The sequence below is a fragment of the Phoca vitulina genome, unplaced genomic scaffold (assembly GCF_004348235.1).
Source record: "Phoca vitulina isolate PV1807 unplaced genomic scaffold, GSC_HSeal_1.0 scaffold60, whole genome shotgun sequence".
In the NCBI taxonomy this organism is placed as follows: domain Eukaryota; kingdom Metazoa; phylum Chordata; class Mammalia; order Carnivora; family Phocidae; genus Phoca; species Phoca vitulina.
The window spans coordinates 6,771,339-6,797,769 of record NW_022589763.1 but is presented as its reverse complement, the minus strand read 5'-3'; the positions used below and the strand labels follow the sequence as shown (position 1 = coordinate 6,797,769).

At 43.3% G+C, this 26,431-nt stretch overlaps 1 protein-coding gene and 1 pseudogene across 1 annotated transcript; both read right to left on the bottom strand.

The window, feature by feature from the left end:
- Positions 1-427: 427 nt before the first annotated feature.
- On the bottom strand, positions 428-1,085 carry LOC116623740 (annotated as a pseudogene).
- A 3,757-nt stretch (positions 1,086-4,842) lies between these two features.
- On the bottom strand, positions 4,843-26,357 carry CLDN34 (claudin 34). Its single transcript, XM_032391128.1, has 6 exons — positions 24,324-26,357; positions 23,705-23,824; positions 22,155-22,543; positions 15,683-16,162; positions 5,618-5,738; positions 4,843-5,425 (listed from the first exon to the last, which is right to left on the bottom strand). The coding sequence occupies exons 3-6, from the start codon at positions 22,386-22,388 to the stop codon at positions 5,304-5,306; spliced, it is 957 nt and encodes a 318-aa protein (XP_032247019.1). The 5' UTR covers positions 22,389-22,543; positions 23,705-23,824; positions 24,324-26,357; the 3' UTR covers positions 4,843-5,303.
- Between the last annotated feature and the right edge of the window lie 74 nt (positions 26,358-26,431).

The following is a 26,431-nucleotide window of genomic DNA, read 5'->3' as shown; positions in this document are numbered from 1 at the left end:
TCTTGATCTCAGGGTTGTGAGTTTGAGCCCCACACTGGGTATAGAGATTACTTAAGTAAATAAAATTTTTAAAAAAGAAAGAGATCTCTAAGCTCTAAACATGATTATTTTCCTGTGTGTATATGTGAGCTAATTAATAACCTCTGATTTGGCTTCGAGTTGGTTGTGTGCATTTACGCTCACACCGGTGTGCTTGCATTACACAAGTATTTTTTCCTACCTTTGAGCTTTGACAGTGTATGCATGCAATACATTTGTCTACAGATTTCAGGAAGTGAAAAGTGCCAAAGAAAGGAAGACGTTTGCAGAATAGAGTAGAATAGAATAAAAACTTCAGACACACCTCAAAAAACCAAATACGTTTTATTTTAAATGAGCAGATGATTACAACAATATGATATGTAGGTAGGACATTTCTTCAAGAAAACTATTGGCAGTCATTCCAAAGAGTAGGCCCTTCATTCAGACCTTTTGTTTTGGACGTTTGCCCACAGCCATGGGTTTCACTTGACTCCACTGTTTCACGGAAGAACATGGCGGCACTTATTCTCGAGAGGGTGGCAATTGTGAGTCCTAGCGGGAACACGTAGGAGAAGCGTTTCCTTATTAGCATTTCTTTTCCAATGGGAAAGCTAAGTGGGAAGTCAAGGGTGGTTTGGCCATAAAAATCCGCAGTGAAATTCCAGCTCACTGTAATCATAGTACAACTATAGCTGAAGACAAGAAAGAAGGCAGAGATGTCATAACACGATCAAAGGAAATCTGGGTATGGGGCATGGATCCGGCAGACCAAAAGTGCCACCCAGCCAAAGATCAGGACTACTGACTTCATAAACTTCACCAACAATATCAGATCTTGCATGTACCAGATTTTCTCCGATATGACCCAGCTCCCGTTGATCTTGCTGTGCATCAACAACTCAACAATGGAGCCAGAGATGTTAAATCTTTGAAAATAGAAAGTTTCCCAAAGTCCAATGAACACAACGAGAATAACTGCTGTTAAACTCCCACGCACATCAGGATCTGCTGCTGGCTAGGCTGATGCCGAAAGCCCAGGCCAAATAACTAAGAAAGAGGCCCATCAGTTTGAGAAATAGTGCTTCAATTCAGGTTGACTGAAAACAAGGTGGAGGCATCGTGAAATCAAGCCAGGAACACCCAAGAGAAGAAATAAACTGAGCGATCCACAATTTAGAAGGTGCTAAATATTTATGGCTTGCCCTTGTCTAAAAGTTATATTTAAGCGTCCTGTATATGTATTGGCCTTCAATTAGGGTTCTAAATATTTTAGGTAAGGATAAAATGACCATGGTGACAGTATTAATCTGCAAGGCATTTTTGGAACACGATGCGACATATCTCTCAAACGTGGAACTGTTCATAACTCTTGTCCAGCAACTCCAATTCCAGGAGTTATATACGGAAGTGCTGCTAAGAGTTTGCAAAAATATACATAGAGAGATGTTAGTTCCAGCACCATTTATCAGGGAGAAAAATTGGAAATAAATAGTAATAAATACATGTCTAGTAATAGAGGAATGGTTAACTACATGATGGTACATACAGGATTATAGTGAAATATTACACGGCCATTACCAAGAATGAGTGAATCCACATGAACTGAAGAAACTTCTGCAGTACACCAAAAAAAAAAAAAAGGAAAATGAAAAATAATACATATAGTATGACCATTTGTGTCAAAAGAAAACACATATAATTTTCTTTATAGATCTACAAATAGTTATGTACATACATTTTTAAAAAGATTTTATTTCTTTATTTGACAGAGAGAGAGAGCACAAGCAGGGGGAGCGGCAGAGGGAGAGGGAGAAGCAGGCTCCCCATTAAGCAGGGAGCCTCATGCAGAACCCCAGGACCATGACCTGAGCTGAAGGCAGATGCTTAACCAGCTGAGCCACCCAGGTGCCCCTGTACATACATTTTTAAAAGTTTAGGAGGATGCTCACAAAAAGGGCAATCTGATCAGTTGAGAGGGGCAGAGACTCATTCTTATTTTTTCTATACTCATTCATCTTTTTCTATAATTTGTATGGTTTACATACTTTTTTTTTAAAGATTTTATTTATTTATTTGACAGAGAGAGACACAGCGAGAGAGGGAACACAAGCAGGGGGAGCGGGAGAGGGAGAAGCAGGCTTCCCGCGGAGCAGAGAGCCCGATGTGGGGCTCGATCCCAGGACCCTGGGATCATGACCTGAGCCGAAGGCAGATGCTTAACGACTGAGCCACCCAGGTGCCCCTACGTACATATTTTTAAATTAAAAACAGAATAAACATGACCTTGACGATCTATAGCATGTTGTACACAACAAATCATGCCTATTTACTTTTTTTACCCATCACTTGCTCAAACTCCACCTTTAGATGTTGCCTTCTTTGGGGTACAACGTAAAAATAGCCTGAGGTATTGTGCACGAAGCAAGTGTCTTCTATGAAGGAAAATCTAGATTGTGGAGTAGCTTATTTGGATCTTTTTCCATTTGAATCCTTGGGAGTCCGTGGCGGGCATAATCAGAACATGATCCTCCCAGGGTTTCTGCCTCTGCTGATTAGCAGAAGGGAATGAGGCAGGATCTGCTCAGAGGGGGCTGGTGTGTGGGTAACAGAAGCGACTGCCCGTGCAGAAGATTTGAGGGGCCTCTGAAATACAGCTCCTTGCTATGAAGCCTGATATTCCCGACACCGTATCTGCTGTGCCACAATCTCCTGGGGAATGTGCTTTCTAATGGCACGAAGGCAGGAGTTTTAGCTACATTAGCCAAATGAGTTTGGGGTTGCCTGCCAGCCTGATGACCTCACTCTCCAGGAATAGTGTTTCCTTACCAATGGAGTTCTGAAGGGAACGGACCACAGGCCCGGTGAGTTTTGCCAGCATGAAGGCATTAGGAAGGAGAAGATCACATATGCAGGAACACATGCCAGTTCAGGGAAGTTTTGGAGCATCTGCGTCTGAAACCGATGGAGTGGGAACTTGTTTTTCCCGAGGACCAAATGTGAAAGACTCCCTATATCCTATTTTAAAATTTCCCCGTGGGCCATGTAGAAGGACCCAAGCGTTTGGAAGATTGGAGAATGGCAAACAGTCCTCGGAGTGCTAGGAAATTTCACACAGAGAGGGGAAAAGGTCCAGCCAACATGAAAAGATCCACGAGGAGAGATGAACCACCTATCGTAAAAGAGGTTTGGTTAGGTAGAGTTTGGGGCTCTGAACAGAGCCCGCCCTATCCTGTCTCCTCCCGAGTATTTATTACGCACACCTTGTGTTTTGTATACGTCGTGCCCTGTTGCAAATAGTTTATGAATAGTAACACATTCAATCCTCATGACAGCCCAATGATAGATGTACCATTATGATCCCATTTTCTAGGTGAGGGTACTGAGCACAGAGAGGTTAAGTAATTTACTCAAGGTCACATAGATATAAACGGCGAAGCCAGGCTCTCGAGCCCTCGCTGTTGACGCAGTGCTTCCTGGCTCTCCTAATAGCAGATGGCATTTATTCACAACAAAAAAGCATTACAAATGGACAAATTCTATGTCAATGATAATAATGGCTATCTGTGGCCTTCTCTATGTTCCATAAAAAATGAAACCGAATCTTGAAGGGCAGCAACAGATGGGAAAATATAAATACTTGCCTCCTTGATCTCCCTGTGACTAAAGACTTTAAAAGCCAATGCTTTTATAAAGGGATGCACCTTCCCTACGTTTCCTTGGACAAGGATCCATGGAGAGATATTGACATAGGCCCTCATGAGGCCTCTTTTGGTTTTGTTTCGGTTGCAAAGGTCAACACCATTCATCCCCCTCTGTAGTCTACCTTACCTCTGGTCGTCACCTAACTATGCTTAAGGTTGTAAATTTATACAATTTTAATTTAAAACTGCTTGCTTATGATCAAAATTCTAGAACCTCACACACACTAAGCATGATGTTAAAGTGAACCAGGGACACAACTGTGCAGAGGAGAGAAAAACGCAGAAGGGTGATCACGAATAAGGAGTGGGAAAAACTTGTGTTTTTATTTTTATTTTTATTCTTTTTTATTAACATATAATGTGTTATTTGTTTCAGAGATACAGGTCTGTGATTCATCAGTCTTGCACAATTCACAGCGCTCACCATAGCACATACCCTCCCCAGTGTCCATCACCCAGCCACCCCATCCCTCCCACCCCCCACCACTCCAGCAACCCTCAGTTTGTTTCCTGAGATTAAGAGTCTCTTATGGTTGTCTCCCTCTCTGGTTTCGTCTTCTTTCATTTTTCCCTCCCTTCCCCTATGATCCTCTGTCTTGTTTCTCAAATTTTTATTTTTATTTTTTACTTTTTGTTTCATACTTTAGTTGAGGTGTAACTTACAAAGAGTAAAAACTACTCACCTTACATGTGCCACTCAAGGAATTTGTACACAGCTTCCCCTGTAACCTCCATTAGGGTAAAAAGAATATTCTGATCTCTTGCTAGTCAATAGCCACCTAGGTCTGCCCTTCACCCATGTGTGATCACTATTCTGGTGTCCCCCACCATAAATTATGTTTGCAAATTCTTGAACTACACATATATGGAAACACACAGAACATAATGTATCTTTGGTCGCTCTCTTTTGCTCAGCATAATGTTTTTGAGATTCACCTGCGTTGTTGAATACACCACTGCTCCCTCGTTTCTGTTGCGGTTCAGCATTCCATTGTATGGGCACGCCCAGGTTGTGTATCTTTTCTCCCATGGATGAACATTTGGGTTGTCTCCAATTTGGGTCTATTATGGGGAAGAATTTATTGATATTTTAAAAAGAAGGCATATGTTTTCTCCCGAATTTGATGCGTATGCTCCAGCAGCAGTAGGACATCTGTATTCTCTAGAATACACGAGTATAGCCAGTCAGGAATCTAGATGGACTTTTGACATTTCACAGAGAACCCACACACACTATTTGCTGCTCCCCTGATTTTCTCTGTTGGAGGAGTCTCTCTCTTAGAAGAGGAGACAAGAGAACTCTAGGAAAGACAGACGGATGGAATCTTCTAGGCTCCAGAAGTCGCGCGTCATTCTTACAGAGGAAGAGCACGTGTCCGAAGGACAATATGCAGAGGACATTGTCGTGGTGTGTGAAGTCTCCGATAAGACCCCTCAGTCATGTGGACAGTGAGCTTTTGGAGCAGAAAAACAGCTCTCCAGCAGGTAATTCTATTACTGCTTTCACCGCTATTTTGGAGGACTGTGTCTAAAGACCTCAGGTTTCACCCCAGCTCCTCTTTCCGACCAGGGACAAGCCGCTTAGAATCTCTCCATCTTGATCCCTCGTGTGGAAGATGGGAGCCGCCCGCCCTGCATCCTTTCTCTGCCACAGGAACTCTGTGCTTCCCGGTGCTCAAGCCAACCCGGCACATCGTCCAGGGCTGCCAGAAAGAGAAAGGTGAAAGCAATCCATGAACCATGAAACATCAATATATTGGGCATTATGACAACTATCACCTCCTGGTGTGTCCTCAGAGTCCGAGGTGGGACTGAGGGGAAGGCTGGGGAGGATGAAGGAATTGTCAGCACTAACCTGGGCCACCCTTCCTCCCTCAGACTGGGAGTGCTGTTACCCTTATGTGGTCTCTTTATTTCCTGGGGTCTCAACAACGAATGTTCTGGCACTTTTGATTTCGTCTCCAGCCCAAGTGCCATATGGCATCTCTCTGGCTCCTGGCTACCTTGGAAGGATCTCTATGAGAAAGAATGAAAGAAATATCACCAGCCCTTAGAGCATCCGCCAGCACCAACTGGAAATACACAGGATACATTCTCTTTGCTTATTCCTGTAAAAAATATTCTTTCCAAAAGGTACTTCAGAAGGTCTTGAAACACATTTTTTTCCTTTTCTTCTTTTACCCTTCTCCCTCAAGGCAGACCCTGCCTTGGTGATCCCCTCGTCTTTTGTATCTAAAGTCTTTATGACCCATCCGCTTGCTCTCTGTTGAGACTGAAGGCAGCAGAGGGTCACCACCTAATTTCCACCAAAGCCAACTCAGTCACTTGCTTCTGTGACCAACAGATGGCAGTTGAGCCACTCTCTCCATGGTCACCATCTCTCTTCTGGGAGAGAAGTGCGTTCGGGCAACGCTTCCTCATAAGCATGTCTTCTACGAGCTTCCATTTTCCAAGAAACCCATGGTTTTGATCCACTTAAATTACACAAATCCACTTTCAAATCCCCTATATGTAAAGTTGGCCTTAATTAGACCTATTATAGGGAGAGATTTCATTGGGGGAAACATGATGTTTACCTAGGAACCATTTTACAAGCCATTCTTGTGGTTGCATGGAGAATACATGGGACTCAGTCCAAGGCCAGCCCTGAAGGTCTGAATGGGACTCAGAATTGCCATCCCGCGCCTTTCAAAGACTTGGGAAGAAAGCCAGGAACTCTTTAACTAAATGCAAAAGGGTGTTATTTCCTCCTAGTTCCCAGTGCTTGAGAGCTAAGGGCATTATGCAAATAGTGGTCAGCACAGAAAGGAGATTTACTAAGGAATGCCATTAAAATTTTACAAAACCTCCATCAGAGAGGAAGAATCCGTCACCCACAAATCATGATACAAAGCCTAAGGGTAAAATGACTGTTTAACATTCTAACAGAGCACCCAGCCCACTTGGGTCCACAGGCAGTGTTTTTGGAACATGTATTTAAATAGCTGATAGACTTATGTCACAGTGGGAAAAAATTTTCGAACCCTATGCTCTCAAAGACTTAAATAAATATTCTTTAAAAAGAAGGACATTCCATGCTAGTCCTTTGAATTCTCTCTGGTGAACTCAGTATGACCCTCACTCAGTCTGTCGCTCCAGATTAAAGTGAGTATGTCTAATTTTTAACCATTAATACCTTATTTTTTTAGTCATTTATTTAGTTTCATTGAGGCCATTTAAACATTTGAAGAGCCTTGTGAAAAGTGTGAGCAATCAAGATGCACGAGTAGAAGGTGCATGCTTTGTACGCACTAGATCCTTAAAGTTCTTGGTTAAATGTTTTGGCGGCTCCTCTCATGTGAGAAATACCCAGTGAATGTTTGGGGAAGGAATTCATCAGTGAGTGAATGAGCTGGAGTTGTCTCTCTCCTCAGCTGGCCTCAAGCAGGATTTTGGAATATATCAGATAGGGTGTTAGGAGGGCTTAGAAGTTACCCTGGGAGCTGACTGGGCCACATACGAAGTTTGGGAGAAAAAGGCATTCCACAGTCCATGAAGGGCATACCTACTGGGTGGGGTCCTCGGAGCAGTGATTTATTGATTTATTGATTTTAAAGATTTATTTATTTATTCGAGAGAGAGAGAGAGAGAGAGAGCATGCGTGAGTGCAGGGCTGGGGACAGAGAGAGAGGGAGAGAAAGTCCCAAGCTGACTCCACGCTGAGTGCAGAGCCTGATACCGGGCTCGATCTCACGACCCTGAGATCATGACCTGAGCTGAAATCAAGAGTCGGACGCCTAACTGACTGTGCCACTCGAGTGTCCCGTAATACAAAATTAAAAAAACCAAATCTTAACTGTTGTATTAATATCACCAAAAGAGAAGGAATATTTATGACCCCTATAACCCACACACACAACCTAAGGCCTGAATGGAAAAAGTAAATATGGGTTGAAAGTCTAAGCATACATCCCAGCAATCCTACTCCAAGATATCTATCCAAGAGAAATAAAAATGCATTCATTCATAAATCTAAATGCAAATGTGAATAGTACCTTTTTTCATATTTGCCTCATTCTGGAAACAACCCAATGCAAAAAAAAACTACCTTAAACATTCCTCAAAAAACAAAAGTAGAATTGAACAGAGGGAAAGATCCATACCATGTTCCTGAATAAGGAGACTTAATATTATAAATATGTAAATTATTCCTAAGTTAACTTATAAACTTAGCATGATCCTAATAAAAATACTAACATTTTTTTTTCAGTCTGGAGTAACACAAGGTGATTATGAAATTCATATTGAAAAATAAGCAGAAACAACTAAGAAATTCTAAGGATGGGAGCAAAGAAGCACATCATATAGCATAGCATTTTAAAAATTTATTTATTTAAGTAATCTCTACACCCAATGTGGGGCTCAAACTCATGACCCAAAGATCAAGAGTCACATGCTCTTCCGACTGAGGCAGCCAGGCTCCCCAAACATTTTATTTTAAAATAGGACTTTAAAATTTAAAACAGTATAGTATTGGCACATCAATACACAAATACTCTAAAGAAGTCAAATAGAATGTCCATAAATGGATCCAATATCTGTGGAATTTACTATATGAAAAAAAGGCAGCATCTCAAATCAGTGTAGAAAAGATACTAGGTTCGTTTTTTTTTTTTTAAAGATGTTATTTATTTATTTGACAGAGAGAGCACAGGGAGAAGCAGGCTCCCTGCTGAGCAGGGAGCCCGATGCAGGGCTCGATCCCAGGACCTCGGGATCATGACCTGAGCGGAAGGCAGATGCTTAATGGACTGAGCCACCCAGGTGCCCCAGGGTTTTTGTTGTTTTGCTTTTGTTTTTTTAATTAAGTAATATGGTACAAAAGGAGAATCATTTTTAAAAGGTAAATTTGGCCCAATATCTCACAGTGTATGTCAGGATAAAGTCTAAATGAATACAGTAAAAATGAAGTATTAGGGAAAAAATAAACACATGCTTTTTGAACAGGGGGGTGGAAAAAATATGCCTAAATTATGACTCAAATACCAGAAGCATAAAAGATTGATAATTAGACAATATATACTTTACCAAAATCATTTGCATAACAAAAAATGCAGTAAGCGAAGTTCGAAAATAAAAATTAAGAGGGGATTAAGAAAGGTATTTGTAAGTGAAGGCGCAGAGGGCAAAGGGCAAATATACCTACTATATTAAGGTCTCCTAAACATCAAGAATATCGACAAACTCAGTAGAAGAATGGGCTAGAAATATGAGTAGGTTAGTGGTAGGCATCTGTGACATGCACTCCAAGGATCCCCACCTTCCTCATATTAGTGCCCTTGATCTTCTCCCCTTGACCGTGAGCTGGACCCAGCAACTTGCTTCTAATGCATCGAAAATGGCAAAAGTGATGGGATTGTGACTTCCGTGATTAACTTGAACAAAAACCCATGACTTCCATCCTGCTGGCGCTCTCTGCTGCTCTCTCCCTTCCTCGCTCTGATGAAGTCAGCTGCCATGCTTTGAGACGCTCTACTGAGAGGCCCATCTGGCAAGGAACTGAAGACTAAGGCCAATAGCTTACGAGGAGCCAATGAAATGAATCCTGCCAACAACAAAGTAAGTAAACCATGAGGTGGCTTCCCCACTGGAGCCTTCCAGGGACAGCAATGGCCTGGTTGGCATTTTGGTTGCAGCTTGTGTGAAAGACTGTGAAGCAGAGGATCCAGCTAAGTTGTTCTCAAACCACTGATTCATAGAAGCTGGAAGATAATAAATGTGTGTTGCTTGAAGCCACGAAGCTTCGGGAGAACTGATTACACAGCTGCAGATAACTGACTGACAGATCACTGAAGAAATGAAAAATAGCCTTAAGACATTTGATAAAATGCTCATCCTCACTAACGAGAAATATACATTGGAAACGATATGGAGATACCATTTCTCACCTATCATACGGAAGAAAAATTCAAAAGTTTTACAGAGTATTTTTTTTTTTTTTTTTTGGACAAGGCCACAAGGAAGCAGGCATTTTCATAGATTGCTCGTGGGAACGCAAAGTGTATCATCCTGTGTGTACTGACCCTGTGCTCCCGGAGTCCTAGGAATCTATCCTAAAGATACGCTGGCAAAAATACAAAAAGAGGTATGCACAAAGGTATAATACATATACACTTGCGGAGACACCTAACTGGCTGAATAAACTCGGGAGCAGCCACACAATGGAATACTATGCAGCCTTAACACAGTGGGCAAGACCTCTGTAGGCTGATCAAGTGATCTGCAGGAATTTCTTGTCAAGTGAAAAAGACAGGTATATATTTACACACCAGATAATATATATACTATGGTTGCATTTTGAAAAAGATGGAATATGAATATACAACATCCATATTTGCAAAAGAAAATATTGGAAAATTAACCAAAAATTTAAAAGTTGTCTAAGACGGGGTGGTGCCTGAGTGGCTCAGTCGGTTAAGTGTCTGCCTTCGGCTCAGGTCATGATCTCAGGGTCCTGGGATCGAGCCCCGCATCGGGCTCCCTGCTCAGCGGGGAGCCTGCTCTCCCTCTCCCACTCCCCCTGCTTGTGCTCTCTCGTTCTCTCTGTTAAATAAATAAATAAATCTTAAAAAAAGTTATCTAAGATGGGAAAGAATAGAATGAGGATAGGAACAGACGCTTATTGAGACTAAATCTGGTTTAGTAACTTTGACTTGAAAATAAGTATTTCACATATTCAAAAAATAAAACTATGTCAAAAACACAAAAGTAAAGACAGAAAACAAGATGAAATGAATAAACTGCATTGCTTACCGACTTGGTGATATAACCATCATTATATCAACAAATTTCACAATGCTGTATTTTGACTATACACACCTAATACAATGCATTTTAGAGACAAACAGGGCTTAAAAGAAACCTTAAGCTTTATTCAGTAGTCTTATGGCTAATAGTGATATCAGTAATATTTAAAAATTTTTATATCTCACAGAATAAATATGTTAATATTGTTGGGTTTGGGGGGCGCCTGGGTGGCTCCGTCAGTTAAGTGTTTGACTCTTTTTTTTTTTTTTTAAGATTTTATTTATTTGACAGAGAGACACAGCGAGAGAGGGAACACAAGCAGGGGGAGTGGGAGAGGGAGAAGCAGGCTTCCCGTGGAGCCGGGACCCCGATGTGGGGCTCGATCCCAGGACCCTGGGATCATGACCTGAGCCGAAGGCAGACGCTTAATGACTGAGCCACCCAGGTGCCCCAAGTGTTTGACTCTTGATTTCAGCTCAGGTCACCATCTCAGGGTCGTGAGATCAAGCCCTTCATCAGGCTCCATGCTCAGGGGGAGTCTGCTTCTCTTCTCTCTCTCTCTGCCCCGCCCCCCACCCCGATTCACGGGCATGCTCTCTCTCTCTCAAATAAATAAATAGATCTTAAAAAAAAATATTGGTGGGTTTTCAATCTGGGAGAAAGAAACGTAATATCATATTGCAGCTAAAGAGTCTGTAAGTTTGAATTGAAAAAAGTTTTATAATATTTTTTCTCTTAAAAATTCATATATCCTACTCCTGTCCACTAAAATACCTAGATACAAAGGCAAAGAATGAGCACCACCAGTGTCTAAATTGTTCATTTCTAAATACCATCTGCATGTCTTGGGCTCACTGAAGGAATGGCATGCTAGTTCAAGGTCTTGGGCCTGAAATGTACATGATGCACCTAGGTCATCTTGTTGAGGCACAGAAAAGCCTCAAAGACTAATGAGGACTGCTAGTGGAGTTTCTTCTTGGAGCGATGAAATGTTCTGTAATCAGGTAAGTGCTGCTGGCTGCAGTTACGTGAATACACTAAAAACCACTCGTACATGTGGTTTTTGATGGTATGTGAACTATACTTTACTAAATTGTTATTAAAATGTTAAAGTATTTTTAATAACAAAAATGGGATGGGACTGCTGTGCAGGCCGCAGGAATCATGATTGACCGTGAGTCATGGGAAGTATCCCTCAATTGATGGGGATAGAGAATCAGCTAGTGAAGAGTTTCATTAAATGGAGCAACTCTGGATTCCAGGAGGAGGGATATGGCTAATACCAGCGTGTACTGAGCACACTGTCACAATACAGGTTTTCAACGGGCAAAACCTTGCCAGTATATAATGTAAATCTCAGAGAATTGGAAAATTACGAAAAAAATCCACTAAGACATAGAATGGAGCATAAAGAACATGAAAAAAATGCTGAATGCAAAAAGCAGATTTTTCAAGCAAAACACGTAGTCAGGAATCCAGTGTTTTTACAAAAGTATTCCAGCATCATCCAAACAGGCATGGGCCATAAAAGAGCTACGTGCTCTGGGAAAAGACTTAGAGGTTTTTTGTTTTTTTTCAAACATACTGGAAAACATGCTGAAAGAGTTGAGATGAAAACAATACCATGTCCATGGACTTCAGCAACCTTCATCAAAACGACGGCAAGCTCTCAGAGGTGGAAAAAGTTCAAACAGGCATGCACATAGATTGCAGGCATGCACATTATCGACAGGCTAATGTCTCAAAATCCTCGCGACTACGATAGTGCCATGATCTTACTGCGTTTAGAATTTGCTTTGCTCCTGGGGCGCCTGGGTGGCTCAGTCAGTTAAGCAGCCCACTCTTGATTTCGGCTCAGGTCATGATCTCGGGATCCTGGGATCGAGCCCCATGTCAGACTCCAGGCTCAGCGGGGAATCTGCTTGAGATTTTCTCCCGCTCCCTGTGCCCCTCCCCCCACTCATGCACGGTCACTCTCTAAAATAAAGAAATCTTAAAAAAAAAAAAAAAGAATTTGCTTTGCTCCTGGATAGTGTCTCTGCAGAAAAATTCTTCCCTTTGAAATACTGACATGTTTTTGTAGTCATGTTTCTTGAAAAAAAAAAAAAAGGACAATGGTTTCAGTAATGATTTGAGTTTATTAAAAAGGCTTTTTTTCTAGAGCGCCTGGATGGCTCAGTTGGTTGAGCATCAGATTCTTGGTTTCTGCTTGGGTCATGATCTCAGGGTTGTGGGATCGAGCCCTGCATTGAGCCCTGCACTGGGCTCTGGGCTCAGTGGGGAGTCTGCTTGAGATTCTCTCCCTCTCCCTGTCCCTCTGCCCCTCCCCGTTGTGTGCTCTCTCTCTAAAATAAATAAATCTTTTTTTAAAAAATGCTTTTATTTTTTGGGGCACCTGCCTGGCTCGGCCAGTAGAGCATGTGACTCTTGATCTTGGGGCCATGAGTTCAAGCCCCACGTTGGGTGCAGATTAAAAAAACGCTTTTTTTCTTAAACTTTAAACATAGGAACCGTCACTGAAAAATGTTTAATAAAATGATTTTAAGCAGGGTATATCTGTACTCATTAATATTGTAGGTAGGTTTTTAGCTGGTAAGGTTAATTTGTTTTAAAAATAAACTGAACATTATGAGAAGGGAGAGTTTCCAGCATGTCCATAAAACAATAAATCAATTTAAAGAAACTGTCATTTATTTTGAAAGTGAGATCCATGAATAGGTTTCAAGAGATCTGTGAATCGGTACAAAATTTTGTGTGTATGGGAATTATTCTGTGGAGAATTTCCACGAGGTTAAGAACACTGGTATTAAAAGTAATTAGACACGGAGTAAATAAATATACTTTAATTTCAACATCTAACATTTGATGCATATAGTTGTTAACTCTATTACTGATATGTCCTTCTCTCTATTTTGTTCTTTAGGAAAATCATTTTAATATAATGAATTTTATTGATAAAGTAGAGTTGTTTGAGGTAAATAGGTTATGATTGTCTGGAATAAAGTTTTTTTTTTTAATCTTAAAATAATCCTGATAGAGACATGGTCAAAGGCCACATGTCCGTGTGGCTCCATGGCCAAAGATGGGCCAGTCTGATCATAAAAGGAGTAATGAATGCAGCTGAGGGAAACACTCTGAATACATAGGTAGCCACAAGTTACCATTAAAAACATTGATGAGACAATCTGAATATGGACTACGTATTTGATTACATTAGGAAATTATTCACTTTTCTTGGTGTGATAATGACAATGTGGTTAAGAAAAAGGAGTCCTTGGGCACCTGAGTGGCTCAGTTGTTAAGCGTCTGCCTTCGGCTCAGGTCATAGTCCCAGGGTCCTGGGATCGAGCCCTGCGTTGGGCTCCCTGCTCCGCGGAGAGCCTGCTTCTCCCTCTCCCTCTGCCCCTGCTTGTGTTCCCTCTCTCGCTGTGTCTCTCTCTGTCAAATAAATAAATAAAATCTTTTTAAAAAAACCAAAACATGAAGACAATCTCATGAGTTCTTGATACTCAAAAAAGAAAAAAGACAAAAATGAAAACTGAGAGTGAAAACAATTTAAAAAATACATAGGTCAACACCAAGATAATTAATGCATTCTTCCTCCTTCCTCTAGAAATTTAACAATTAAAGGGAAAAAAATGAAGCATTTACCTTGTCTTTTGTGTATGAGCTGCATTTTAGAGAACCCAAGTGGCCATACTTGATGAGGGAAAGTTCTTCTTTACAAGAGCATCCCAGCTAATAAATCTGACAAGAATGTTCACATTAGAAAGTCACCACTTGTAATCCTTAGTGCAATAATTGATTTGCACAAGGACCACCAAAAGGTGGAAGGCTGATGAAATTTACAAGAGGGGTTGAGTTTTCCCCTCTGGATCTAGGCATCAATCTTAGCATCACTAAAGAGGTAGATTACCATATGCCACCTGTTATAATGTACTCAGTATCAGTACAGGGCATTGCCTTTGAAATACTTTTCCACAAAGAGCTGACCTGGAATCTAATGAAGCCTCGAGATGTAACAAGTTTAATGGTAGGACAATCGACCCACTTTCTTCAGCAAATCAAAATTATTAAGAAGAAAAAAAAAAGGCAGGGGTGCCTGGCTGGTTCAGTAGGTGGAACATGAGACTCTTGATCTTGGGGTTGTGAGTTTGAGCCCCATGTTGGGTGTACAGATTAAAAATTAAATCTTCAAAAAGAAAAAAAGGCAGAGGGGGTGTGATAAGGGAAGTACTTTAGTTTAAGAGACAGAGTGGGCATCTTGTGTGGAAAAGATAAAATCGTAGAATTATTTTTGAGGCATTTAAAAATTCTGGTATGTATTCGATAACAAGGAATAATTGTTAAATTTTTTTAGGTATAATATGGTCATGCAAAGAAATGTCCATTTTTTAGAAAGTAATATTGAAATATATAAGGATGAAGGGACATGATGATGTCCCTTTGGAAAAAAACAGATTAAAAGCAAGGAGCTATAAAGCTAATATGACAGAATCTTGATAATTGTTGAGTGTGATAGTGAGTGTGGGGTGATTCCTCCTATTATTCTACTTCTGCATATTTTGGAGAATTTTACATGATAGAGCGATGTTATCACCATACCACAAGAAATAAAGTTGGTTGTTTTTAGCAGAAGTTTAAGAGGAAACGTAAGAATCACAGAAAAATCTCATTTCCACACACTAGGTTTATAGTATTGATTATTTATTGAACAATAATTAAAATACAGATCCAATAAGACCAACTGGAAGGTGAGGAAGATTTTTTTTTTAAATGAAATTTCCTCAATTCAATCAATGAACTGGTGAATCAATGAAACAAAGACACAGAAGGTAAAGGAAGGAAATAGTTGGCCACCTTCTGCCCAAAGCTACCTTTGCCATGGTCTTGAATCTTTGGAAATATTTGATAGAACATCCTACTAATATTTCTCATAAACTCTTGGTCAAGCTGGATTCGCAAAGCCAATGCAACCAGGACTTTTACTTCTTTGAACTTTGAGGGTGCACTTGGTTCACCGTGGGGAGTTTGTAAGTGAGGAAAAGTAACCCACTTAACACCATCATGAAGGCAGCCAGACACGCCACCAGAAAGGCAGTGCCAACCTCCTGAGTACTAGGCTTGAAGGGTATAGCGAGAGATGACGGGAAGGTAATACCCTCTTCACTCACCACGGAGTGGTAATTCCAGACCACAGCGATTGAAATACAGATGCCAGCAGCCAAGTCCAGAATTCCAGAAGCAACAAACGGGTTGAAGGTGGCATTCCCCTGACGAACTCCCATGTACACATTTCTAAGCGCAAAGACATTGGAGGCTCTCCCTAAAAGGCCTAGAATGCTGGCGAGCAGCAGCAGATTTTGAGAAACACGAATATCAAGAGGGAGGTAACTATCAAGGTAGCTGTAATGGCGACACAATGTGGCTCTCTTATAGTTGCCGATATGGTGGTAAAGGCAGACTTTCCACATTCCCACACAGACCCGGCCAGAGGGAAAGAGAGAGGTGTTGTCCATGTGCCACACTCTCCATTCCACGAAGCCCAGGGAAGCACCGGTGAGGATCCATCCAACCGTGGCGATAGCAAAACCTGCCACTTGGCAGTTAGCGCTATTGATGAACAGAAACATGGCGGCCACACACCAAGGGAACTGCAAAAAAACACAGAGCACTGTGACGGTGGGGCCCTTGGGCTTGGAACAACCCCCGTGGGTACGCAGAGCTATATTTGAGAATGGAGACATGGGACGTTCACATTCTGCTGGTGGGAGCACAGAGCGAGCACACTTTGTGAAGGACCTTTGGCACTATTCATCAAAAGCCTTAAAAGGTGCCGACTTTCAAACAGGCAGTTCCATTTTGGGGCATTCGTCCAAAGAAATAATTACGATCGGCCACAAATATTTAGTCATGAAGTGGTCATCATGGCCCTGTTCGTAATACTGAAAAATGGGACACATGTTCAAGTCCAACAATTGAGCTTGGTTAAATAAGTTATGCTATATCCATGCAATGGAGCTATGTGCTAATGTTCAATATATGGCTGGAATCGAGCAAGGGGTAATATTTTGTGTTTGGCTCTGCTCACTTGCATAATGTTTTAAGTATCATCCATGTCCTGCCATGTATGAATAGTTTGTTCCTTTTCATTGCTGAGTCCTATTCAATTGGAGGGATAGGCCACAGTTTAAGTTTTTGGACATTGGGATTGGTTCCAAGTTTGGGCTATTATGAATAGTGCTGCTCTAAACATTTCTATGTAATATTTTGTATGGGCATACGTTCTCATTTCTCTTGTGTAGATATCTAGAGTGGGGCTAGTGGGGCATATGGTAAGTGTTGCTGAACTTTTTAGAAAGTGCTAAACCATTTCCCTAGTGGCTCCACCATTTTGCATTCCCACCAGCACTGCATGAAGGTTCTGGTTTCTCTATCTCTTTTCCAACAGTTGATATGTTTCACCTTTTTGATTACATCCATTCTAATTACCATTAAAACATAATGTAACCAAAAGGAAGATGTCCCCAAGGTATCAAGTACAAACAGTAAGTTACAAAACAGTACATATAATCATGGATATAAGTAGAACTGGAAGTCTGTATGCTAAGTTAGTAGGAGCTATTTTTAACTGGGTTGGAGGGATTATGAGTTTTTAAAACTATTTGTATTGTGAAGAATCGTATAGCACACAAAATCTAAGTGTACAGCTCAATGAATTACCACAGGGCAAATAACCACATATACACCACTTGGTTTAAGATATATGACATTATCACTTCCTTATTTGTCTTTATCTTTTTTCACCTTAGCATGAACCCCCAAGCATCTTTATTCAATTCTGCCTGTTTTTCAAAACAGGGATCATGCAGTAGGCATTTCTCTGTGACTGGCTTCTTTCACTCAACACTGTTTCTGACCTTGGATTGTGATTTTTTAAATGATGTCTGGCTGGGGCTTCTGGGTGGCTCAGATGGTTAAGCGTCTGCCTTCAGCTCAGGTCATGATCCCAGGGTCCTGGGATCGAGCCCCGCATCGGGCTCCTGGCTCAGCGAGGAGCCTGCTTCTCCCTCTCCCTCTGCCTCTCTCCCTGCTCATGCTTTCTCTCTCTCTCTCTCTGTATCTCTGTGTCTCAAATGAATAAATAAAATCTTAAAAAAAAATTAAAAAAAATAAATGATGTCTGGCTGTTCAAGCCTTTTAAGGTATTTCTGTCATGATCATGATTTTTTAAATAAAAACAGTAACAAAGACTTCATTAAAGTTATGAAGCAATGGAGGATGAATTACATCTGGTACATAACTACACGTAGGAGCTCTTATTCATTCACCATTAAGACTTAGCAGATATAAAAGTAGAATATTTCGTAATGTGGGAAAACATCCGTGATGGGTTGAATTTAAAACACAGATAATAAAACTACAAGTTTGTAGTGTGATCTTATTTATGCCCATCCTAAAATAAGCTGGAAAAATGCAAGACAAGATGCCTCTATTGGGATTACTAGTGATTTTTTTTTCATGTTTTAAGGTAAAAGTATTACTTTTTCAATTGGGGAAAAATGGGGGTGTACAAGGGGTACAAGTATAGAAATGAATAAAGATAAGGCAGAAGCAGGCGTGGAAGCCAGTTCATGGAGGGCATCAAGGGGTCTGGACTTTATTATGGGGGCATCCCACACTGGGACGTATTGATTTACCACTCATGTGTGGTATGCGTGGGAGAAAGAGGTGTGTACTTGTAAGGAAAGCTCTTCGAAATACCTCGCTCAGTGAAAATGTGTGTTGCAAAAGCATGTGTATAGAAATGGCTCCCTTGGGGTGCCTGGGTGGTGCAGTCGGTTGAGTGTCCGACTCTTGGTTTTGGCTGGGGTCGTGATCTCAGGGTCATGAGATCCAGCCCTGCATGAGGTTCCGTGCTCAGTGCGGAGTCGGCTTGGATTCTCTCTCCCTCTCCCTCTGCACAACCTTCCCTCCATGCCCAGCATCCTCTCTTCCTCGGTTTTAATTTTTTGCCAGAAACACGTAATGCTCTTAAAAGGTAAATGATGAATCGAGAAAGGGGAGAGAAGCGGGACAGAGGCAGGTCACGCCGCCTCTGAGGGAGGTGAGTGGCGCCAGGCCCTGGGCTGAGCAGGACCTCGGGGAGCAGGGAGGGTGGGGAGGGCACGGGAGGGCCTCGTGGGTAGCGGCTCAGCCTCCCGCAGCACTCCCGAGCCCCGGGCTCTCTGCCAGGTCGGCAGTTCCTAAACTTCTTGGTCTCAGGACCAAAAAGGTCTCCACCCTTTGCACTTAGAAGCGGTGGAGGTAGGCGGTTACTGGGTCATGGAGTTTCCGTTTGGGAAGCTGAAAAAAGTTCTGGAGATGGATACTGGAGGGAGGTGATGGTTGCAGACAAGAAGCTACTTCATACCACTGACCTGGAGCCTTAAAAATGGTTAAAATGATCAATAGTGTTATATATATTTTCCTACAATAAGAAAAAAAAACTAAAAAATTTATTGATGACCCCAAAGAGTTCTTGTTCTCACAGTTTATATCCACTGATATTTACCATATCAGGAATTAAAAGTGAGAAATTTAAAATTACTTATTACTTCATGTAATAAACGTTATGTATTAACAAGGATTTTTATGAAAAGCGACTATATTTTCCAAACAGAATTTAGAGGATATTGCTTTTAGCAATCTGCAAATTGTGTGTAAATTACACATTAAATTCTAAGAATGGAAGGGAAGGAGCAAACTATCAGCAGAAGCATGGTTCAGGATCAAGCTGGAGACAACGCAAATACCCACCTACAGTAGAAGGGACAAAGGAACTGTCGGTCTTTCATATGATGGAACACCATCCACCCCGCACAAACGGTTATGATAGCATTTGTGGTGTTTGTCCTAAGTACTTACTGACATACGCCCTCCAGCTGGGCATAAACAGTGTGTCACTTACTCACAATTCACTTAGTAGAAGGCCGGTACCCAATGGGCATGTGAAGTTTGTTGAGTGGGCCAAATGTGTCCCTGGAGGCCTCCTCCAGAACTCCTTCTCAAACCTGAATTCATCTGTAGGATGGAGACCCAGCCCAGCACTGATGGCCTGTTGAGTCAGAAACTCCCAACAGAACCCCCAGAGTCTCTGTAACCCATGCCATGTGGTCAAGAGGAACACGACCACGTTCTTGCTCTCACGGAAATGTTAAAAGCTCCATGACCTAATGGGAAGAGTGGAGACACTGACCCGTTTGTCTTTGGCTCCAGAGGAGATCCGCTTCTCGCCGCCGCTCTGGGGCTACCTGCCGCAGACACTTGCTATCCCCTTTGCCCTCGGGCAGCCGGCCCCTTCTCTCCTAATGGGCCACTTCCAACCCACCATCGGACAAGACCACCAGGACTTTGAAGGATGCTGTTGCGATAGTCTGGATCTCGTCTCATCAAAGTCCTCTGGCTCCACTTGCGTACCACGGACAAACCTACACAGGCACTTACCCAACATTTTAAAACCTTTAAAGAAAATTCTGGAATATTGGGGCCATTGTGACACGGGAGCTGGGTAGAAAGGACAGCCATTTTATGGTTTGTCTACTGTATGCCAAAAGGAAGGGCCCCCTAAGAGAATTATAAAAGCAATGCTGTACTCCTTAGGAGTTCTTCCCTAACCCCCCCTCCCGCCCCCAGGCCCCTGGTTCTCTGTGTTGACAGATTTGCCTATTATGGGTAGCTCCCATAAACAGAGTCCTACCATTTGTGGCCTTTGTGTGTGGCTTCTTCTAAGCATCATGTTTTGCGGGTTCATCCATAGATGTATTGGTACTTCATTCCTTTTCATGGCCCGGTAATATTCCACTGTATACATCTACTACTGTTTATTGAGCAGGTGATGGGCACTTGGGTTGTTTTCCCTTTGGGGCTATTATGAATGATGCTGCTATGAACATTAATGTGTAAGTGTCTGTATGGATATGTTTTCATTTCTCTTGGGTACGTACCTAGGAGTGGAATTGCTGGGTCACAGGGTAACTCTATGTCTAACGTGTTGAGGGACCACCAAATTGTTTTCTTAAGTGGCCGTACCATTTGATAATCCTACCAGCAATGTTGAAGGGCTCTAATTTCTCCCCCTCCTTGTAACACTAGCTATTGCTTGCCTATTTGGGTTTGACGACTATATATATGGAATCACTATGTGAGCTCAGTGTAAAGGACCCTTAGGAACAAGGGGCACTTAAAGACTGAGCTTAATTGTAGTTTTCTGGTTATTTTCTGGCCTCAGGAAGTTTAAAACACAAATATTCTTACCAGACTCTGGCTTATAACCTGAACGTAATTTCCATCCTTCGAATTTAACAGAGCTTTGTGAACTCTGAAATGCTTTCTCCAAGATGGGAAACCTTTCAATGGAGTGTTCTAGTAGGTGCTAGTTTTCATTAACACTTGCAATGTATACCTCACACTTTGCCTGAGTTCTGATGGGTCTTTGGTTCAGACTGGAAAGTCTCTACTTCTAAGGGTGGAACGATGGCATGTCGCAGAGACAGTCAGATTATTTTTTTTCCCTAGCCAAGGAGACCAAATGTGAGGGCTACACACGTTGGGTGACTGGAGAATATGAAAGAGAAAAGGGGAAGCAAATGGTGAGGACACAGGCAGTTTCAGAAAAGGTGGGCCTTGTGGAGTATGAAAGGTGGACTTTAAACAGGGCAATGAAATACCAATAAAATAAATAGCAATAACCTAAAAAAACCCCAGTGAGGCTGTCTCACGATGACGTTACTATGGTGTCACAGCACAAAGGCTGTGGAATGGAGCGAGCTGAAGAGGTTCTACGTGGGATTAGGTGGCCCTCTGTGCTGGTCAGCCCCTTGCACCTTCCTTAGTCTTCACTGGTGGGTGACGCTGATGTGGTACCACTCGAATCCATGTCAGAAGAGACCAGGAATGGGCATCCAAATGGGAAAGCAAGGAACAGCAAATTAATCTTTGAGAGTGAGTGAAACAAACACTTGTGTGGTCAAGGAGTCAAAACACAATGGAGGACAGGAAACACAACAAAAACTCAAAACACAACAAAAACTCGAAAAATTAAATGTGGAATTACCCCATGATCCAGCAAGCCCAGCTCCTGGTATATACCCAACGGAAGAGAAAGCAAATACCTGCCCCCCCTACCCCCGCCACGTTCATAGTAGCATCCTTCACAATAGCCAAGAGGTGGAAACCCGAACGTCTATCCATGGATGAATGGATAGACAAAATGGGGTCTCTACACACAGGGAGTATTTCTCAGCCTTAAAGAGGAAGGACATTCTGACACTTGTTCCAACACGGATGAACCTTGAAGACATCATAGTGAAATAAGCCAGTCCCCAAGAGACAAATGGTGTGATTCCGCTTCTGTGCAGCGTCCTAGACACAGAAAGTAGGACAGCGGTTGCCAGGGGCTGGGGGAGACACAAATGTGGCCAGTGGCGGTCAACGGGGACAGGGCTTCCGTTTGGGAAGAGGCCAACGTCCCGGACATGGATGGTGGTGGTGGCTGAACAACATTATGCATGTCCATTGAACTGTACACTTAAAGGGGTGGTAAAATGATCGATTTTGTGTTCTACTTTACCACAGTCAGACACACACAACAAAGAGGGGCCATACCTCCACTAAGGAGTGACGCAGTCTCCGAGGGAAGGAATGTCTGGGGAGGAGGGCGGCCGGCCACCGGGCCAGACGCACAGAAGCCCACGCGGCTCCTCTAAGGACGCCCTCCTTGCTCCTCCATGGCTGCTCCTCAGCAGGACACACAGGAGGTCTCAGCCGGCACACCTGCCAGCTGCTCGCCTCCAAGGCCGTCTCCTCAGCCTTCCGCTGTCCCCACATTCTGCCACCCATTGTCCTCACCTTCCAAGTTCTCGGTTGCTAGGTCCCGGGGGGTGGGGCTCGGTCGGTTAGATGGCTGACTCTTGATTTGAGCTCGGGTCTTGGTCTCTGGGCCTTAGTCTCAGGGTCGTGAGTTCGGGCCTGCGTTGGGCTCCACATGGGGCCCACTTGAAGAAGAATAAGATAAAACAAAAATAAAAAAGTAAAACAAACAAACAAATCCCTTGGTTGCTAGGTCCTAAATGCCAGGACACCATGCGTTCTTTCATTGATCAGCGCACCTCTTTCGTTTCTTTTCTTCATCACATATCCTATCAGGTTTTTTTTTTTTGGGGGGGGTGGGTAAGGTTTACTAATGGGTCATCAGAGTCCACTTTTAAGATATATCTGAGTCAGACCTGTCTCCTACTCACTTCCTCTCTTGTCCCCCCAGACACGGCATCTAACCCACATCATCAGGCAGGTGTTGGCAGAAATGGCACCCAGGAGGGCGAGACTGAGCTGTGAAAGACCACAAGCAGCTAACACACTAGGGAAGATACCCTTAGTTCGTCGGAAAGGGCCTCCTTCTAGCTAGGCTTGGATTACAGGCTTGTTGACACATCATACACATGGGTAAGACAGTATGGAATATGTGCAATAATTCCTAATCTGTGAGAAATTGACCTAAGACTGGGAATAGCTTCAAATGGGGCTTTTGTAGACACGAGACTACCAGAAAGTCACATAATGTCAGCTAAGCGGCACTTCGGACTAGATTTTATGGAGAAGCCAAAATTCTACCAGAACTGCTTAGTGTTTCCACCATAAGGAATTTATCCCAGGAAAATGAGCAGAGATATGTACAAAGATGTAACTGAAACACACACCCAACGACCTATATAACTGAGGTTATAACTGGGGACAAACGGGAAAAAACCCCACTTAGAAGATATGTTTGGTGAACCATTCTATATCCTCATAGTGTGATATGACACAGCAATTCAACACTATGTTGATGAATAGTTAAGGGAAAAGTTCCCAGCTTTATTTTTTTTAAAGATTTTATTTATTTATTTGAGAGAGAGCATGACCAGGGGAACAGGCAGAGGGAGAAGCAGATTCCCCGCTGAGCAAGGAGCCCAAAGTGGGACTTGATCCCGGGACCTTGGGATCATGACCTGAGCTGAAGGCAGATGCTTAATGGGCTGATCCATCCAGGTGCCCCCCAACATTGTTAAACAGAAAAATTTCAAAAACTTGATTAGTATAATCCTGTTTCTTAGGAAAAAAAAAAAAAAAAGGAAAGGAGAGAGAGGAGGAGGGAAGGAGATATGTGAATATATTACCTCACGTAGCAATAAGTCTCTGACAGCTTGAGCATCTTTATCTGCACAGGAAGGAAGATGACCATTCTTGGCACGAAAGGGGATAGAGCAGGCGAAGGGCCTAATTGACTTGCAGGTCTCCTGAGGAAAAAAAAAAGGAAATCTCACGGCGCTCAGCGATGCACAGTGCATGCCCTGTTTTATTTACTTGCTCGTTCAATCCTTGTGTATAAATTAAGTGCTCCCTTGTACCAGGCACTCAGCAGACAAGCACAAATATACACAGTTCCCCACCTTGAGCTTTGAGGGCTTAAGATTTAGTGGGCAAGCATGTTATGGAAACTTAAACTGGATAAAGTGGAAGAGGCACTGGGGTTAAACACACGTTAGGCAGCCCAGACTTGCTCCATTGGATCCTCTTCACGACAACATACCTGAACTCCACATGTCCCGAGAGGACATGACAAGAGTAGAGAGATACGAGGAAGGGGTCTTTGCATGAGCAAAAGGAAAACCTTGAAAACTGGAAACAAATTTTTTGACTTTTCCATCCTGAAATTGCTTCAGACCTACAAAAACGTGGCGAGCGGCACAGATCTCTCCAGCCTCCACCCAAACTTCCCAAGTGGAAACAGCTTACGTAGTCACGATGCGACGATCAGAAGCCAGAAGTCACCATCCACACAAGTGTACGATCTTGGGACTTGTTCAAACGTCAGCGATCAGGCAGAGGATGTCCTTTCACTGCCGCGGGACGCGTCCTAGGGTTACGCGTGTTCGCTTGCTGGGTTGCCTGTTTTGAATAGATCCTCTATCTTTCATCACCTTGGCCCCCACTTTAAGAAAACTGGTAAGGCTTGGCCTTGTTTTTAAACAATTTCCCTCACTTTGGGTTGGGTTGATGTATTTTTAGCAAGAACACCTCAGAAAGCAAACTGCGTCCTTCTTAGAGTGTGCCACGGACGCCATCCGTGTCCCCCTCCTGCTGCCGTCAGCCACGTGAACACCCCTCGACGTGGTCTTCGCCACTTTGGATAACGCTATCTGGCCAGGCTCGCCTTTGAATTTGATAACCAGGTTTAAGCTAGCCCAGCTCTATGCTTTGGTGAAATCTGGCAAAGACACCGTCACTGCACTCAGGCATGTGTACCATCTCTTCCCTCTCTGCCTGCCTGTCTCAGGCGGCGCTGAGACGGCCACAAGCATTTTTGGGGCATCTGGTGGGGAGGTAGGAGGTTGCAACTACACAGCTCGGGTTTCATGGGGTGTTCATGTGGATCACCATGACTCAAGATGCACCACATACAAGAATAAACACACCGTGCGTTGCTTTTCTTCTCTTAACGGGAGATGCAGAAAACACGCTTCCAGGACACCTGTCTTGTAGGGCACAGATCTGTGGCAGTACGGCAGACAGGTCTGAAAATGGAGTGAACGTCTGGCGTCCCCACGTCCCAGACTGGGTCTCAGGGTACCCAAGGTAGCTTCCCCTCAGGAAGTCTGATGGGCCCACAGCAAAGACCACACTGTCACCAGTGTGATTCATCAGCATGAGCACGCAAAACAACGTCATCAGTGGGCCACGGGACACGGCCGCGGGACACGGCCACGGGATCGCAGCCTGGCACCACTGTGGCGAGCCATGGCCGCATCTGAGTTGTCCCCAGTTACTCATCTCCCAACTATTTCAGAACGCAGACGAGACAACCTGAAGTAGCCTGGTTAGAGGCCAGAAATACAAACAAGATCTGTGGTATTCATCCACTTTTATAAAAGTCTAACTTACAGATTTTTTTTCCCATTCTCAGTAAATAATGCACTCTAAGTTTGAAGAATTTTTATTAAAGAGGCCCTCTCCTTCCTGTCTAGCCTTCAGGCCCCACAAACCTGCTCCAGAACAGAAACCTTTCTAATCCTCCCAAGCAAAAGCAATCCTCCTCTCCCTGATGGCTCTGGCAGACTCGTTCAGGGAAGCCACTTCCCCCCAGGTCCAGATGGAGTGAGGAACACACAAGAGCACCCACTTACGCAGCACTTTCCTGAAGCGGGCATGGTCTCTAAGCACATGAACATCGATTAGCTTGCCTGAGCTCCGCAGCCCTTCTCCAATGACAAGGGAGGAAACTCAGAGGCTCAGAGAAGCCAAGCACCTTGCTCCTGTCCATCAGGCGAGGGAGCGGCAGAGGTGGCCTTGCTCTGGGAACCTGGCTTTGGGGTCCAGTGCGCTTTAGTGCTTTCCCATATTACTAGACGCTGGTGTGGGAGATGGAGCTCATCCCTGGCCCCGATTCTTCACACCCTGTATCCACACTCCGCCACGTAACTTCATGGCTCCTCCCACCGAAGAGGTGGGACACATCCCAGAACCGCTCTGAGTTCAGCTGTGGGACTCGCTTTCCCAATGGAAGGTTCGCACGTGTGATACAACCAGGTCCATGAGAAAATATCTTTGTGTCTGCGTTGGTTCTCTCATGCGCCTGCCACGGACATCCCCAGGCCAGACTGCTGGTCCCGGGAGGAAGATGACAAGCACATGGAGCAGAGAGTATGACGGTCTACAAATCCATGAGCTACAGAGATCCTTTACCGCACAATGCAGTTTCACAGCTGCCTGTCCCACAGCAGAACCGTGGCAACGTCTATGGCTACAATGACATACAGTGACACACGTACAAATAATCAATCCCGCAATTTATCCGGATTTGACATATGGTGAGGACAGTCTGATTACTTAAAAAAAGATGTAAC